Below are 14,159 nucleotides of genomic sequence, written 5' to 3' on the forward strand. Positions count from 1 at the left end.
TATACAGTACCTAGGTCCGACAAGGACACCCACAAAATTAGCCTACAAAGAAAATCAGTGAAAAAGACAATACAGGCCACACAAATGCGTCTTATATTACACAGCTTGGTGAAAAATACAATATGTGTTTTGCTGCTTCAGAAAAGCAAGCAAATGAGCTGTGTTAAAAATAAAGCCAGGATTGGTTTTGTAGCAGGAAAAGTTTACCTATTAAGTGGGCCATTGAGAATGCAACATTGTTGTTACTATACATGGGGGTTATTTTAATGACCAAATCCATTCACATTCATTTAGCAGGTAAGAAACACAGCCTGAAATAAATATCTAACGGTAGGCTATACACTGGAAAATGAGGTGAGTCAAGCATTTTCGGGTTCCTCTATGCATAGAAACTCAACAGTAGCCTACTATATCATCAACAGCAAACAACATAATTGAGAAACTATAGAAAATATATATTTTAAATTCTATTGATCATTGGGTTGACTGACAGACCGCAAAAACATCTGCACATGATGGATGGGGTGGGTTTATGAGAGGGTGCATATGTATCTGTGTTTACTAATATACTTTTCTGTAGCCTTGTGAAGTCAAAATGTAACGCATTTTTTTAATGTTCTGCCTATAGGTTGACGTAGGGACACGACAGATAGAAATGTGATACTTTTGTTCTGTTCCGAGCTCTCGGCAGTTTCACAAGGACGCCACATTGGGGCGCGGTCTCTGTCATATAGTACAAGGTTCACAACGCAGATAATAACGTTTCTGTTTCACAGAACACACGCAGTTTTACAATTGAATCCATAAACAATTATATATGCAACGATCCATCGATACGCCCTTGAACATGCTCCTGTAAATGTAGCCGCATTTAGACGTTGTCAAAAGCATCACAGTCATTTATGATAAATTAATTCCGCACATTTATTTTTACAACCTGTAACAACGGGTGAATATCGAATGGCCAATCAGCACCTGCGATACGTGTCCTTGTTTAAAGGGTTACATTTTGTCCTAAAGATCCCCCTCCCAGTTGGAACGCTGAAACGGGGTCAGAAATCATGTTCTGAAAATTATCCTTTGGGATCTGCTCCATATTATGTCTTCACTCTTCAAGCTGATGGTGTACAAGTTCTGGGCAAACATTACATTACTAGGATTAGGATAAGAAAATAAAGTTTTCCTCAATTAACATGACTATGAAATGACATGTGTGGTGGTGCTGCTACTCAATTATCTGTCAAGGGAGCAGGCCCTCTGTAGCACCTCCCAGCATTATACAAAGGTTCTCTAATTCCTTTCTAGTGGCCACATGCATCTGCATGCCTTGGGTTGTGAGCATTAGTGCCTGCTTGGTCTGTAGTGGGAGCAAATGGATAAGGTAGGACAAGGCCAAAGAGAGGTAGGGTTTAGTATGGCAATGGGATTACATTACACTGCAGTAGCAGCCCTGGTAGGTGGCAGGAAGAGGGCGGAACAGAGCATGATCAGCATGTGACACCTCACCACCACTCACTGGATCTGCCTATGTAGAGGCCACTCCTCTGCTCTGAGCCTTTCATGAAGAGGCACCTAGGGTAGTTATAGATCCTCTATTACTGAGATGGTGAATGAATCTTAAAAGATAATTATGAATGGGACTCCTTAATCGGGCTGTTTCTTCTGAATACTCTTATTTTTCCAAATACTCCCCTTTACAAGACTCTAGGGAGTGCTGCTGTGGGTGAATATTTCAACATTTTGAAATAGGGGTGTGTGTTCTTTCGCCTTCTAAAAGGTCACCAATGACTTCAGATACAAATTGTGAGATTGAGTTTGACCTACCATTTCTATTGACCTCTCTCTCTCACCTTTGTGACAGGCGTTTCTTTACTCCAGACATGGTCGTCCCTTTGTCCGCTCAGAGGCCTCCCTCTTTCTCTGCAAACAGCTGCTTTCCACGCGTGTCGACCTCACAACGGATGAAAGGACAACCAGGCCTTATTCACCCCGCTGCAATCCTTGTGCCGTCCTGTCCTCCTTGCCTGGAGAATGACTTGGCTCTCAGCAGTCTGGTGTCATGGCCACACAAGGCCCCTTCTAGGACTCTCAAGATAACCCAGTTAGGTAGCATTCAAACAAAAATAAATACAAGTCACTTATCCAAAAATACACTGGGGGATATAATATATTGCCCTGTGTGCCATGGAAGGATGTAACATCTTTGAAAAATAGAGCACCTCACTTTTGCTACTTATTTTCTTGCCAGCTTTGCAAGTTATTCTCCTGTTGACGAAGTGGCCAAGCAGGATTGCCAGAGGAATGACTACACTGACAGACCCTACAGAACAATGCACACACTCCCAATAATGTTGTTCAGCAGAGGAAGGGGTAGTCTCACACAGACATCTATTTTTACTTGGAATCACCCATTTCCATTATGTAAGGGGGTGGGGGTAGCATGGCACTTTGTCCTTAAACCCATTGTGTAATTCTCCCAGCGCTTCTCGGTTGTTCGACTAACCCCTTTGACACTTTTTACTATTGTATAGATTGAGGAAGAGTGAGTCCTATACTGAAGACTTGCCGCCAGCCATGATTCTTCTTTGTTTTAGCCAGTTTTATGAGTTGTAGATAAACAATTTTCCACGACAGCTATTTTAATCCATTTTAATATTTACAGATATAAATCCGGGAAGATCTTTTCTTCAAAACACCACAGGCACCTACAACTACCCACCACCCCAACAATATTTCACAGGAACTGCTTTTTCTAGATTACAGCAATACATTTCCACAAATGTGTCCCTTTGCCTCAAGTGATCATACATTTAGACAAATCCTTTGTATCTTTCCTTTTTATCTATCCCCAATCCTGCCGATGTCTCAAGTTTTAAAAATTCGCAAAATACTAGGGTTGTGTGGTAGTCAACACGTAAATGTGTAAAGACAAGCAAATGTAAAGTCAAATTGTAGTCCCCCCCCCCATCATCCGGGCCTAAGGCAGAAGTCTATGTGTTGTTTTCTTCAAATTACTGAGACTGGGACAGTGATTCTGACAAGTCATTTAAATTTATTCTGACATGCTAAAGGGAATAAATTACACTTTTATAGAATGTCCAGCTGTAAAATAGCTAAAGCTGGGTCAGGGGGTGTAATAGGGAGTGGGAGAAACAGTTACTAGTGTGCATGTCTTGACTAAAGGCTGAGAGAAATCCAAATTATTCTTCCCTCACATATACAGAATTGAAACCCTCCAAAACTATCTTGGCAATAAAAAAAAAAGAACGAAAATGAGGAAACTCTAAGCAGCAGCGAAATTTAGTTGCAGGAAGAACAAACAAAAACACCCTTTCCCCAAAATGATCAATTCAATAACAGGGAACGACAACTCTATAAAACTGAAGAAAAAAAAGTAGGTTATCTGATTCTTTAAAAAAAGTGTATATATATGCATGTATATAAAAATGATAACCGAAGGGTGGGTGGTGTGAGGTTCTCTCAAAAACAGAACATTGATGTCATCCATCATAACAACTCAATGAATAAAAAAAACAATAAAAAAAAACGACATTTGTCGATTGACATTAACACCTCCAAAAATAAAAAGAATTGATGCGTAATTTTTTTTAATAAGCAATTTCCAAACAGATTTAGTCAAGTGGTGCCTAATTTATAATGAATATGCTTTTGTGGAGTTGATCTTTTTTATTCATTGTTTGAGACTTCAGAATACCAAGTACAATATAGTTAATGCAGCGTTCTAAAGAGAAACCTAGTAGTCACTAGAATTGTTTTCATCTTCACATTTGAAGCTCTTCTAGCACATATCAGCAGGCAGAATCTTAATTACCCTTTTTATGAAAAGAAACTAAATAAATCCAATGTTTGCTTAGTAAATACCCAGGATTCATTCATAACAACAAAGAAAACAGTTTCCGTTTACATCTTTCATTTTGCTTGAAAATGAGGGAAAAAAGTTGAATAAGGAAGAGAAAATTGTCGTTTCAAATGTTCAATCTGACTGACGTGTGTCTGGGTCATCGTGCCACGCTCGGTGACTGAGGGAATGGGGACAAAGCTGCTCTGACAGGGGGCCATGAGGTGAGGCAGGCACCCGAGCAGCAGCTCTCAGAGGGAGAAAGTATCAAGGGGAAAGTATTGCCATGTGCACAATAACATCCGCAGTGAGCCAACCATGTCTTATTTTCAGTTTTGAAGAAACACACAAAAAAAGAAATCTTCAGGGACAGGACAATAGAGAAGGCTACAGCTTCGTAAAATTCCATACCAAGCCGGCTTTCTGTGTAGATATAGTATATACATACCAATATATAGATATATGCAGAGCATGTTACCTATATAGAGCAATTACATATATAGTATATGGAACGAAAGTTCTTTAACAGGAAAAAAATGGTTGCCCACAATGCCTGGCAGGTTCTGGTGAATTTGATCCTGGATGCCGGGGTGTGATTGGAAGGCAAATCCTGTTACGGCAACTCGTCTAGCATTTCTTTGTCTTACTGCTCAGAAACCTGCAAGAGAAACGAGAAGAGAGAGAGACAAAGAGACAGAGGCCATAGGTTACACATCAAGTAGAACGGGTTATCTTTATCAAAAAAGGGTTGAGCGACTGCTATCAACAAGGCCAAGTAAATCACGGCAGTTTTCCAGCCCTGTAATAAAAAAAGTGCCCAGTCATCAGTCCCGCTCTGCAGCAAGCTCGAACCCACTGCTGCAGAGTGCCTGAGAGGGGGAATCAAACATTTACTCTGAGCCTCCTGTAATGAAGACATTCACCACCACCTTAAAAAGGTTCACAACTAGTACAGGAGACAACAGCAGCTGTGTAGTGTACCGGGAATGGGTATAGACAGAAAGACAAGTGGAAAGCGAATAAGGAAACAATGAGTCTTATGAATAAATCTACTTTTAAAGGGCATAGTTCAACCGAGATAACAAAAACACTTCTAAAAGACAAACGGGGATGTGTCCTGCCTGTGTGAGTCAACCTCCCATCATGCTTCACTGCAGTGAGAAGTAATCTTTACAGACAGCCATTACCCAATGACATGTATTCCCTCTCCATAGCCACACCCATGCAGCTCAGCAGCTGGCCTTTAGAGGCACCAATCCAAAGGAGAGGAACATGGGCAGAACAGGATTGGGTAACACTAAGATGTGTGAGGATTCCTCAATCTTTCTCATGGGCTTTGACAATCTTTTGTCTTCCTCAAGCAAGTCTTCACACCTTGATGATGCGTTCTCGAGACTCACCGAGTGGGTTTAGATAACTGCAGCTCAAGTCTGGACATGATCTCATCAGATCTGAGTGATATGAGAAGAATTTGACACGAACGCTCCTGAGTCACCTCCTTCTGCTACAGCAATTCTCTCCGATGTGGTAGGATTCAAAGGTGCAGTTTTGCTGCAGGCATTACATGGGAGCGTGTTCAGAGAGCCATCAGAGGATCCAACCGCCGGAGAAATCAGCAAAGTAATGGTTCTGAATTACACATGAAACGCTCTGGAGCTTTCGCTTATTTAATGGACGTCAAAGTGAGTCATTGGTTCGATGACAAAATATAACACACTAATATGAAGGAGGAGGTCCCTGCCGTTTCAAGTGTCTGTATTTCGTTTCGTTGGAGTGGAGGGGCCAGCTGATGTAACAGACCAGTCACACTCACAGGGGTGAAAGGGCAGCTCAATTCTCCATATGCGAACTATTAATAGAACACGCCTCTTCTAACACAGCAAATATCCTTTAGGAGACTTCACAGCAACATGACGATGATATTTAGGCCCTACAGACACTAAATGACCATATGATGATCGATATGTTTGAAAGAGTAAAGGCCTGGGTCAATGGAGTATGCTATGAGCGTTAACTACTTACGTTTGCCTGATTATATCTACGTGGCATGCTCTAAACAACTATCATATAATACGAGGCAATTGAGCAATAGAAGGCTGAAACGCAAACTCGCATTAACAAGGTTTCTATTGTTACAAGGCTAACAGAGTGGCCAAGTCAAATTGGTATCCAAGAAACCAAACAAGTTCTTTCAAGCTCCAATACGCCGGAGCTTGGCTATATAAATTCCTGGCTGTGGCTACTCAGCACCCTTCACTGGCAGTGTTATCTTAAAGGGACAGAGAGTAGCAGAGAACAAATAACCACCGTCACCAGACCTTAGAAAGAGATGTCCTTTTATACATTTTATAGCTTTGCTTGTGAGCAGGGGGTCCTGTTAACAAAAGGTCCCTTTTTTAAAATCAGTTACGTAGGGAAAACTTTGATCTCTCCACCCCTGCAGGGAAGGCACATAAGCAGCGCTCAACTGTGCGCATGGAGTCCACATACTAAAACAGACATAGTGCACAAAGGATTAGACCAATACCACGTCATCAGCAAATCCTATTTATAAACTAGCCTCTTCACAGCACTTGTTCACTGCCATCATGTGGGATGTGCCTTGAAAGAGAGGGGAAGAGAAAGGAGGGCGGACAGTGTCCTCCTGCTTTGATTTCATATTCATATTTAATGGCTTTCAAAGCTCTTCTCGGCAGAGCGGAGACCGAGCACTGTCATTAGTCGTGCCCGGAGAGGGGCAGAAGAGGATTTGCCTGACATCATGAAGAAAGCATCTCATACAAGAAAAACTACAACCATCAGTAAATCTAAGCCACCGGAAGCCTTTATTGGGACAGGATTTCACCAACAATACGTCACACAAAATGGTAGCCTCTCTGCTAAGTCAGAGGGGCTGGCGTGCTGGGGAAGAGCAGGACTGATACACTGAGCCCTCTCAGGGGCGCCATCCGTGTCACGTCACCAACATACATCGGGCCTTTTTTCCCACCTCTCCAATTAACCTGCACTCAACCCCCAAAAACATTTTTGGTCTAATAATAAATACTTAATCCACATAGCTCAGATGATTCCCATTGTGTATTGAGGACTTAATTCAGCCCTGCCTAAGCCGTCTGAACCAAGCTGGCACACATGGACTAATACACATGGAACGGAGGGAGGGCTTCATTAGAGTCCTCCATGCAGTGTGTGGATAAACGCGTGGTGTGTGTGGAGCAGTGAGGTCTGATGAAGCCAATGCGACAGATATTATTTGTGGTGGTTTTAAGTAATAGGGGGTTGGCATTGACTTGTAGTAAACGTGCCTTTTACTACTAAATCTAATACAGGTCAGGTGGTTGGTATCCAACAAGGCCGCCCTGCAATTTCATGCCAGAGATTACAAATCTAAATGGGCTATAGCCTAATCCCTGTGGAAATCCTAGTCGTCACCTGATGAAAACAGCTTCAGGTTTTTTGAAAAATTGGTTTGACTCCTCCACCATCAACCCTGGGCACCCGGGATACCCTCTACGAGAGGGAGGGGGGCGACTGGAATTAAAAGAGGTCATTCAAGAGTCACATCACATGAGCACTAAATTACACATGAAAACAGACAGCAATTTATTAACCATTACACCAACATGTATGAAACCTTTATTAGTATGTGGTTAGAATCTCACTCCTGCTCATCCAAGTATTTTAGAGCATTCCAATAAAGATTAACAAGTGTTAGATCCAGGAACAATGATTGCGAGAAAGAGTGAATCGTACATCCCATTTAGAGAAGGGGTTAATTCAAAAGAGCGAAATCACTATGATTTTAACATCCAAAGAAGATGATAAAGCCAACCCTTTGTCCCAGAGAAGAATAAAAGACATTTGGGTACAAAGTTAGTAGTCAAATTTCCCAAGGACGTCTTTGCATCTGCAAGACAGACCAATTGAATTTCTCTTTATCTTTTGGGGGCCTCCTCGAACTAACACTTTTTTTTCTCTCATTAATCTGGTGGGAGAGAATGTTCCAAATCCACTTTTTTTTTTTTTTTTTTTTTTTTAACACTTTGAAGGGGGAACGAAAATGAAAGCAATTGGTGTCTCCATTTTTGCACTCCAAACGTCGCTTGGCTTTTTGCTACTAACCTTTCATGTTACTCTTGGGTTTGTCAGTTTGCTTGCCTGTAGGGGTTTGTGCCTGTTGCCCCTGTCCCCCTGAGGACGCGGCCTGCTGTGCTGCTTTCTGCTTCAGCATTGTCCAGTCAAACGTGTAGTCGTACTGGTGGTTCAGGGTCCTGGACAAAACACACACGCACGTTCAGACATTGACACACTGAGCTCTGCTTTATTAAAAATACCTCTTTACTGTTAAGGCTGAATTTGTTTTCAGCCTTATCATACATGAAAGCAGACGGACTACATGCAAACCATAGGGCCTACAACAGTTTGTCCGTTCACATTCTTGTTAAAAAAAACAAAAACACTTCACTATTAACATTAGTACAATCTGTTATTAACACAACGTTGTTCTGCATTGTGTGTCTTAACACTGAGAAGAAGAAAAAAACATGACTTGGTGTGTGTGTTTCAGCTCCCTTGGGGACAGAGGTAAGAGGCTGAGAAATGACGAGCACCTGAAGAGAATGCGGAAAAGCTGACGCAGGTACATGTAGTCAGGCGCCTCCTCAAACCGCAGCCCACGGCAGTAGTTCAGGTACATGGCAAACTCTGCGGGGAAACCCTGAAAACAAGCGTAGGAGATCGAATGTTATCCATTTTCAACTGTTTTGGTTATTATACCGTACAATGACGGTCAGCGCCTAATAAATTACTTTAAGATGTGTTTTGGTAAAATAAAAGGGCAATCACTGACAGAAAAAAAAAGTGATTGTGAGGTTACACAAGTTACTCCACAGCCTAATGCAAGGCTTGAGCATGCACTCTCAGCCAGCTACTTAGGTATTTTAATGACCAATGGCCACTATGCTTTCAGTTCCAAGACTATGCATAACAGCCACTATTTAAAGACTGGATTAGATTAGCACCTCCAGCCACCATCTCTGCTCTTGTACACTATGAGAGAAAGCCTTCAACTGTTACAAGGCACATACTTCACTGGCTGATGTGGCCACTCATGGACTCCAGTAATCTCTCGACTTCCATAGTAAGTATCTACCTTTCGGTCCCTGTGACCCTGACTAAAAATAGCGGCACGGCGTGTCACGGAGTTGATCAATTTAACACAGTGGAATCCCTTTACACAGCTGATTGAAATGATCAAAAGCTTGATGATTAGTTGATCATTTGAAATCAGCTGTGTAGTGCTAGGGCAAAAACATGCAGCCCTTGGGTTCCCGAGGATCGAGTTTGGGAAACACTGTTCTATGGTTTAACACGCTCACCTTACACAACACCTCGACTGGAGTCGACATCTTCTTCTCGCTAATCTTCTCGTACTTCTGTTTCTTTGTGGCAGCCTGTGGAACATGTGGGCGAGAAATGAAAATGTTGTGCACCACAGTTTAACACTACCCTTTGCAGTTTTCCTTCACCCCCGGTGAGATCAGTGGCCTATAAACAACATAACAGAATGAGGAATTTGCTTGGCCTGATGTGATTTATAGCACTGAAATATTGGGCCATTAGAGAAAGTTGTGTTATTTTGTACTAGACTACTCATGGGTCAAATGTGTGTACACAAGTGGTGTTTCACGACCTAGTCCATCTCGCTAGGCCGAGCAATTGGGGCTGTATGCATGTAAAGAAAGGCTTGGTGCTGTAGGCCTTTCAGAAAGTATTCATACCCCTCGACTTATTCCACATGCTTTTATTAACCCTCATTCTACCAGGTAAGTTGTGTTACAACCTGACCTCAAAATATATATCTCACCCATCTACACACAATACCCCATAATGACAAGGTGAACAAGTTTCTTTGCTCATTTATTACAAATGAAATACAGAAATCTCATTTACATAAGTATTCAAACCTCGGAGTCAATAATTTGCAAAAGCACCTTTGCCAGCGATTACAGCGGAGTCTTTCTGGATAGGTCCCTAAGAGCTTTCCACACCTGGATTGTACATATGCCCATTATTCTTTAAGCTCTGTCAAAATCAGTTGTTGATCATTGCTGGACAACCATTTCAGGTCTTACCATAGATTTAAGTAGATTCACTGCCTTCTTTTTTAACAACTCCAATGTAGGTTTGACCTTGTTTTTTAGGTTACTATCTTGCAGAAAAGGTCATTAATCTCCCTGTGATGGAAAGCAAACTAATCCAGGTTCTCCACTTGGATTTTGCCTGTGCTTAGCTCCATTCCTTTTCTTATCCACAGTCCTTATTACAAGCATACCCATAACATGATGCAACACCACTATACTTGGAAATATGGAGTGTGTCACTCAATAATGTGTTCTATTGGATTTGCCCAAAACATAACACTTTGTTTTCATCTACCAATAGGTGCCCTTCTTCCGACGCATTGGAAAACATCCCTGGTCTTGGTGGTTGAATCTGTGTTTAAAATTCACTGCCTGACAGAGGGACCTTACAGATGATTGTATGTGTGGGGTACAGAGATTAGGTACTCATTCGCAAATCATGCTAAACACTTATTGCACACAGAAAGAGTCCATGTAACTTGTGACTTGCTAAGCACATTTTTACTCCTTAACTTATTTAGGCTAGCCATAACAAAGGGGAACTTATTGACCCAAGACATTTCAGCTTTTCGTTATACTGAACAAACATACAAAACGCAACAATTTTACTGAGCTAGAGTTCAGTCAATTGAAATAAATTAAGCCCTAATCTATGGATTTCACATGACTGGGCAAGGGCACCCACTTGGGTACTTTTCCCCACAAAAATGGCTTTATTGCAGACAGAAATTCTCCTCAGTTTCATCAGCTGTCCGTGTGGCTGGTCTCAGATGCTCCCGCAGGTGAAGAAGCCAGATGAAGGTCCTCTGCTGGCATGGCTACACGTGGTCTGCAGTTGTGAGGCTGTTTGGAAGTACTGACTAATTCTCTAAAACAATGGAGGTGGCTTATGGTAGAGAAATGTTGCCAGAGAATTTGATCTACAACTCTGGTGGACATCCCTGCAGTTAGCATGCCAATGTCATGCTACCTCAACTTGAGACATCTGTGGCACTGTGTTGTGTATCAAAACTGCACACTTTAGAGTGGCCTTTAATTGTCCCCAGCACAAGGTGCACCTGTGTAATGATCATGCTGTTTAAATCGGAGGGCATGTTGTCCGGTCCTCTGGCAGTCTCTATGGGGGTACCACAGGGTTCAATTCTCGGGCCGACTCTTTTCTCTGTATACATCAATGATGTTGCTCTTGCTGCGGGCGATTCCCTGATCCACCTCTACGCAGACGACACCATTCTGTATACTTCCGGCCCTTCCCTGGACACTGTGCTCTCTAACCTCCAAACGAGCTTCAATGCCATACAACACTCCTTCCGTGGCCTCCAACTGCTCTTAAACGCTAGTAAAACCAAATGCATGCTTTTCAACCGTTCGCTGCCTGCACCCGCACGCCCGACTAGCATCACCACCCTGGACGGTTCCGACCTAGAATATGTGGACATCTATAAGTACCTAGGTGTCTGGCTAGACTGCAAACTCTCCTTCCAGACTCATATCAAACATCTCCAATCCAAAATCAAATCTAGAGTCGGCTTTCTATTCCGGAACAAAGCCTCCTTCACTCACGCCGCCAAACTTACCCTAGTAAAACTGACTATCCTACCGATCCTCGACTTCGGAGATGTCATCTACAAAATAGCTTCCAATACTCTACTCAGCAAACTGGATGCAGTTTATCACAGTGCCATCCGTTTTGTTACTAAAGCACCTTATACGACCCACCACTGCGACCTGTATGCCCTAGTCGGCTGGCCCTCGCTACATGTTCGTCGTCAGACCCACTGGCTCCAGGTCATCTACAAGGCTATGCTAGGCAAAGTGCCGCATTATCTCAGTTCACTGGTCACGATGGCTACACCCACCCGTAGCACGCGCTCCAGCAGGTGTATCTCACTGATCATCCCTTAAGCCAAAACCTCATTTGGACGCCTTTCCTTCCAGTTCTCTGCTGCCTGCGACTGGAACGAATTGCAAAAATCTCTGAAGTTGGAGACTTATCTCCCTCAACAACTTTAAAAATCTGCTATCCGAGCAGCTAACCGATCGCTGCAGCTGTACATAGTCCATCTGTAAACTACCCACCCAATTTACCTACCTCACCCCCCATACTGCTTTTATTTATTTACTTTTCTGCTCTTTTGCACACCAGTATCTCTTCTTGCACATGATCGTCTGATGATTTATCACTCCAGTGTTAATCTGCTAAATTGTAATTATTCGATTTATTGCCTACCTCATGCCTTTTGCACACATTGTATATAGATTCTCTTTTTTCTACCATGTTATTGACTCGTCTATTGTTTACTCCATGTGTAACTCTGTGTTGTTGTCTGTTCACACTGCTATGCTTTATCTTGGCCAGGTCGCAGTTGCAAATGAGAACTTGTTCTCAACTAGCCTACCTGGTTAAATAAAGGTGAAAAAAAAAAAAAAAAAAATCAGCTTCTTAATATTCCTCACCTGTCAGGTGGATGGATTATCTTGGCAAAGGAGAACTGCTCACTAACAAGGATAAACATGTGCACAAAATAATATTTGTGCGTATGCAACATTTGGGATCTTTTATTTCAGCTCATGAAACATGGATCAACACTTTACATGTTGCGTTTATAGTTTTGTTCCGTGTAATTTGTTCAGATTTCTAAAATCTTTTATTATGGAGTATTGTATGTAGGCCAGTGACAAAAAAGTTTTCATTTGAAATTGAGGCTCCCTAGTGGCGCAGCGGTCTAAGGCACTGCATCTCAGCGCAAAAGGCGTCACTGCAGTAACTGGTTCGAATCCAGGCTGCATCACATCCGGCCGTGATTGGGAGTCCCATAGGGCGGCGGACTATTGTCCGAGCATCGTCCGGGTTTGGCCGAGGTAGGCAGTCATTGTAAATAAGACTGTTCTTAACCGACTTTCCTAGTTGAATAAAGGTTTTAATAAAAAATAAAAAAGCTGTACCAAAATGTGTAAAAAGTCAAGCGGTATGAATACTTTGAAGGCACTGTACACCCAACACCTTTCCGAGGACTTGAGTTTCAAGCACTAGTACTGCAGGCTGCTGTTACATGTAAATTAGACAAAGCACAGACCTCGTGTTACCCATTTAACCCTGCTCGTTGTAAATTAAGCGCCTCACACTGATTTTTGCCACGTCAGAAAGGGCGATGTTGTAAACGCAAGTCTAGGTGAGGTTACAAAGAGCATAAAACTGTACATTCGAGGCACCCCATTTCTCTGCAGGATATATGAATAAAAAAATATATAAGGTAGCTAGCAGAACCTCTGGGAAGTAGCTGACCTCAAGGAACACCACAACTTGAATGGAAAGTTAAGGATAATCTACTAGTAAGACTCGCTAACAAGCTACCCTGCAATGTACGAGGCACATCACACAATGTTAAATTGATTCCCTGAAGTTGTCAGAGGACAAAACTACTTAAACCATTCAGCTTGAGTAAAAAATGAATCCAATGTGAAGTCATGAAAATGGTAAAGCAGCTGAAATTGATGTTATGAGACAGCTGGGGAGAAAAATGTAAGAGGAAAAAAAGCCTAGTAGCAGGAGGCAAAAAAGCTGTGGCGAGTGAATGAAATATTAACCACCTATTTAGTGGACAGGGGGCCCTAGAGTACCTGCCTGGCCTACCTTTAGTCCCTGCCAGGGCAGGCTGGTTCTGTTGAAATACATCAGGACGTATCCTAGCGACTCCATGTCATCTCGGCGACTGGAAAGAAAGACATTTGGCATTCAGTGCATGTACAATGGTAATACATCTCAGTTAGTTCAAGCGCAACACATTTCACATTCATCTCAAGGCCTTTTGTAACAGCTGATTTGTACAAGACTGTACCAACTTCCAGACCACTGAGACCATTTTACTAGTCTAGTTGAATTCTGAGATTCCAAGAGGGTGGGGTGTCTATCCTGTTATAGTGTTTTAACAGAAGGCAATCCTTTCCTCCTTCACAAATTTTGTTTTTGGGGCACGGCTCAGTGAAGCAGCCACATGCTTTGTGTTTTTTCATATCCCAACTGAATTCTTAAAATGACAGCATGAAAATGAGCATCCATAAAGAGCTCGTTTAAACAAGGGAACAATAGGATTTCTAACCATGTTAAATTCTATCATCTTATCACGAAAGGCAATGTTTGCAATGAATCAAGGTTA

General features: G+C 42.2%; 1 protein-coding gene across 7 annotated transcripts in view; it reads right to left on the bottom strand.

Annotated features, from left to right (window-relative positions):
* Window positions 1-2,635: 2,635 nt before the first annotated feature.
* Window positions 2,636-14,159, bottom strand: part of csnk1a1 (casein kinase 1, alpha 1) — a 33,957-nt gene continuing 22,433 nt past the window's right edge. For 2 of the 7 annotated variants that reach the window (XR_008759961.1, XR_008759963.1), the window contains 6 exons: window positions 13,637-13,715; window positions 9,238-9,312; window positions 8,470-8,576; window positions 7,982-8,130; window positions 7,292-7,390; window positions 2,636-4,517 (listed from right to left, as the gene is read on the bottom strand). Coding sequence is in view for 4 of the 7 variants with exons in the window: in XM_055926525.1 (XP_055782500.1) it covers window positions 4,510-4,517; window positions 7,982-8,130; window positions 8,470-8,576; window positions 9,238-9,312; window positions 13,637-13,715 (418 nt within the window). In the remaining 3 variants the exon portion in view is untranslated. Of the gene's footprint in view, window positions 4,518-7,291; window positions 7,391-7,976; window positions 8,131-8,469; window positions 8,577-9,237; window positions 9,313-13,636; window positions 13,716-14,159 lie in introns of those variants that run through there. The other 5 variants (XM_055926525.1, XM_055926529.1, XR_008759962.1 and 2 more) reach the window with 4 other exon arrangements.

Source organism: Salvelinus fontinalis, chromosome 6 (genome assembly GCF_029448725.1).
Source record: "Salvelinus fontinalis isolate EN_2023a chromosome 6, ASM2944872v1, whole genome shotgun sequence".
In the NCBI taxonomy this organism is placed as follows: Eukaryota; Metazoa; Chordata; class Actinopteri; order Salmoniformes; family Salmonidae; genus Salvelinus; species Salvelinus fontinalis.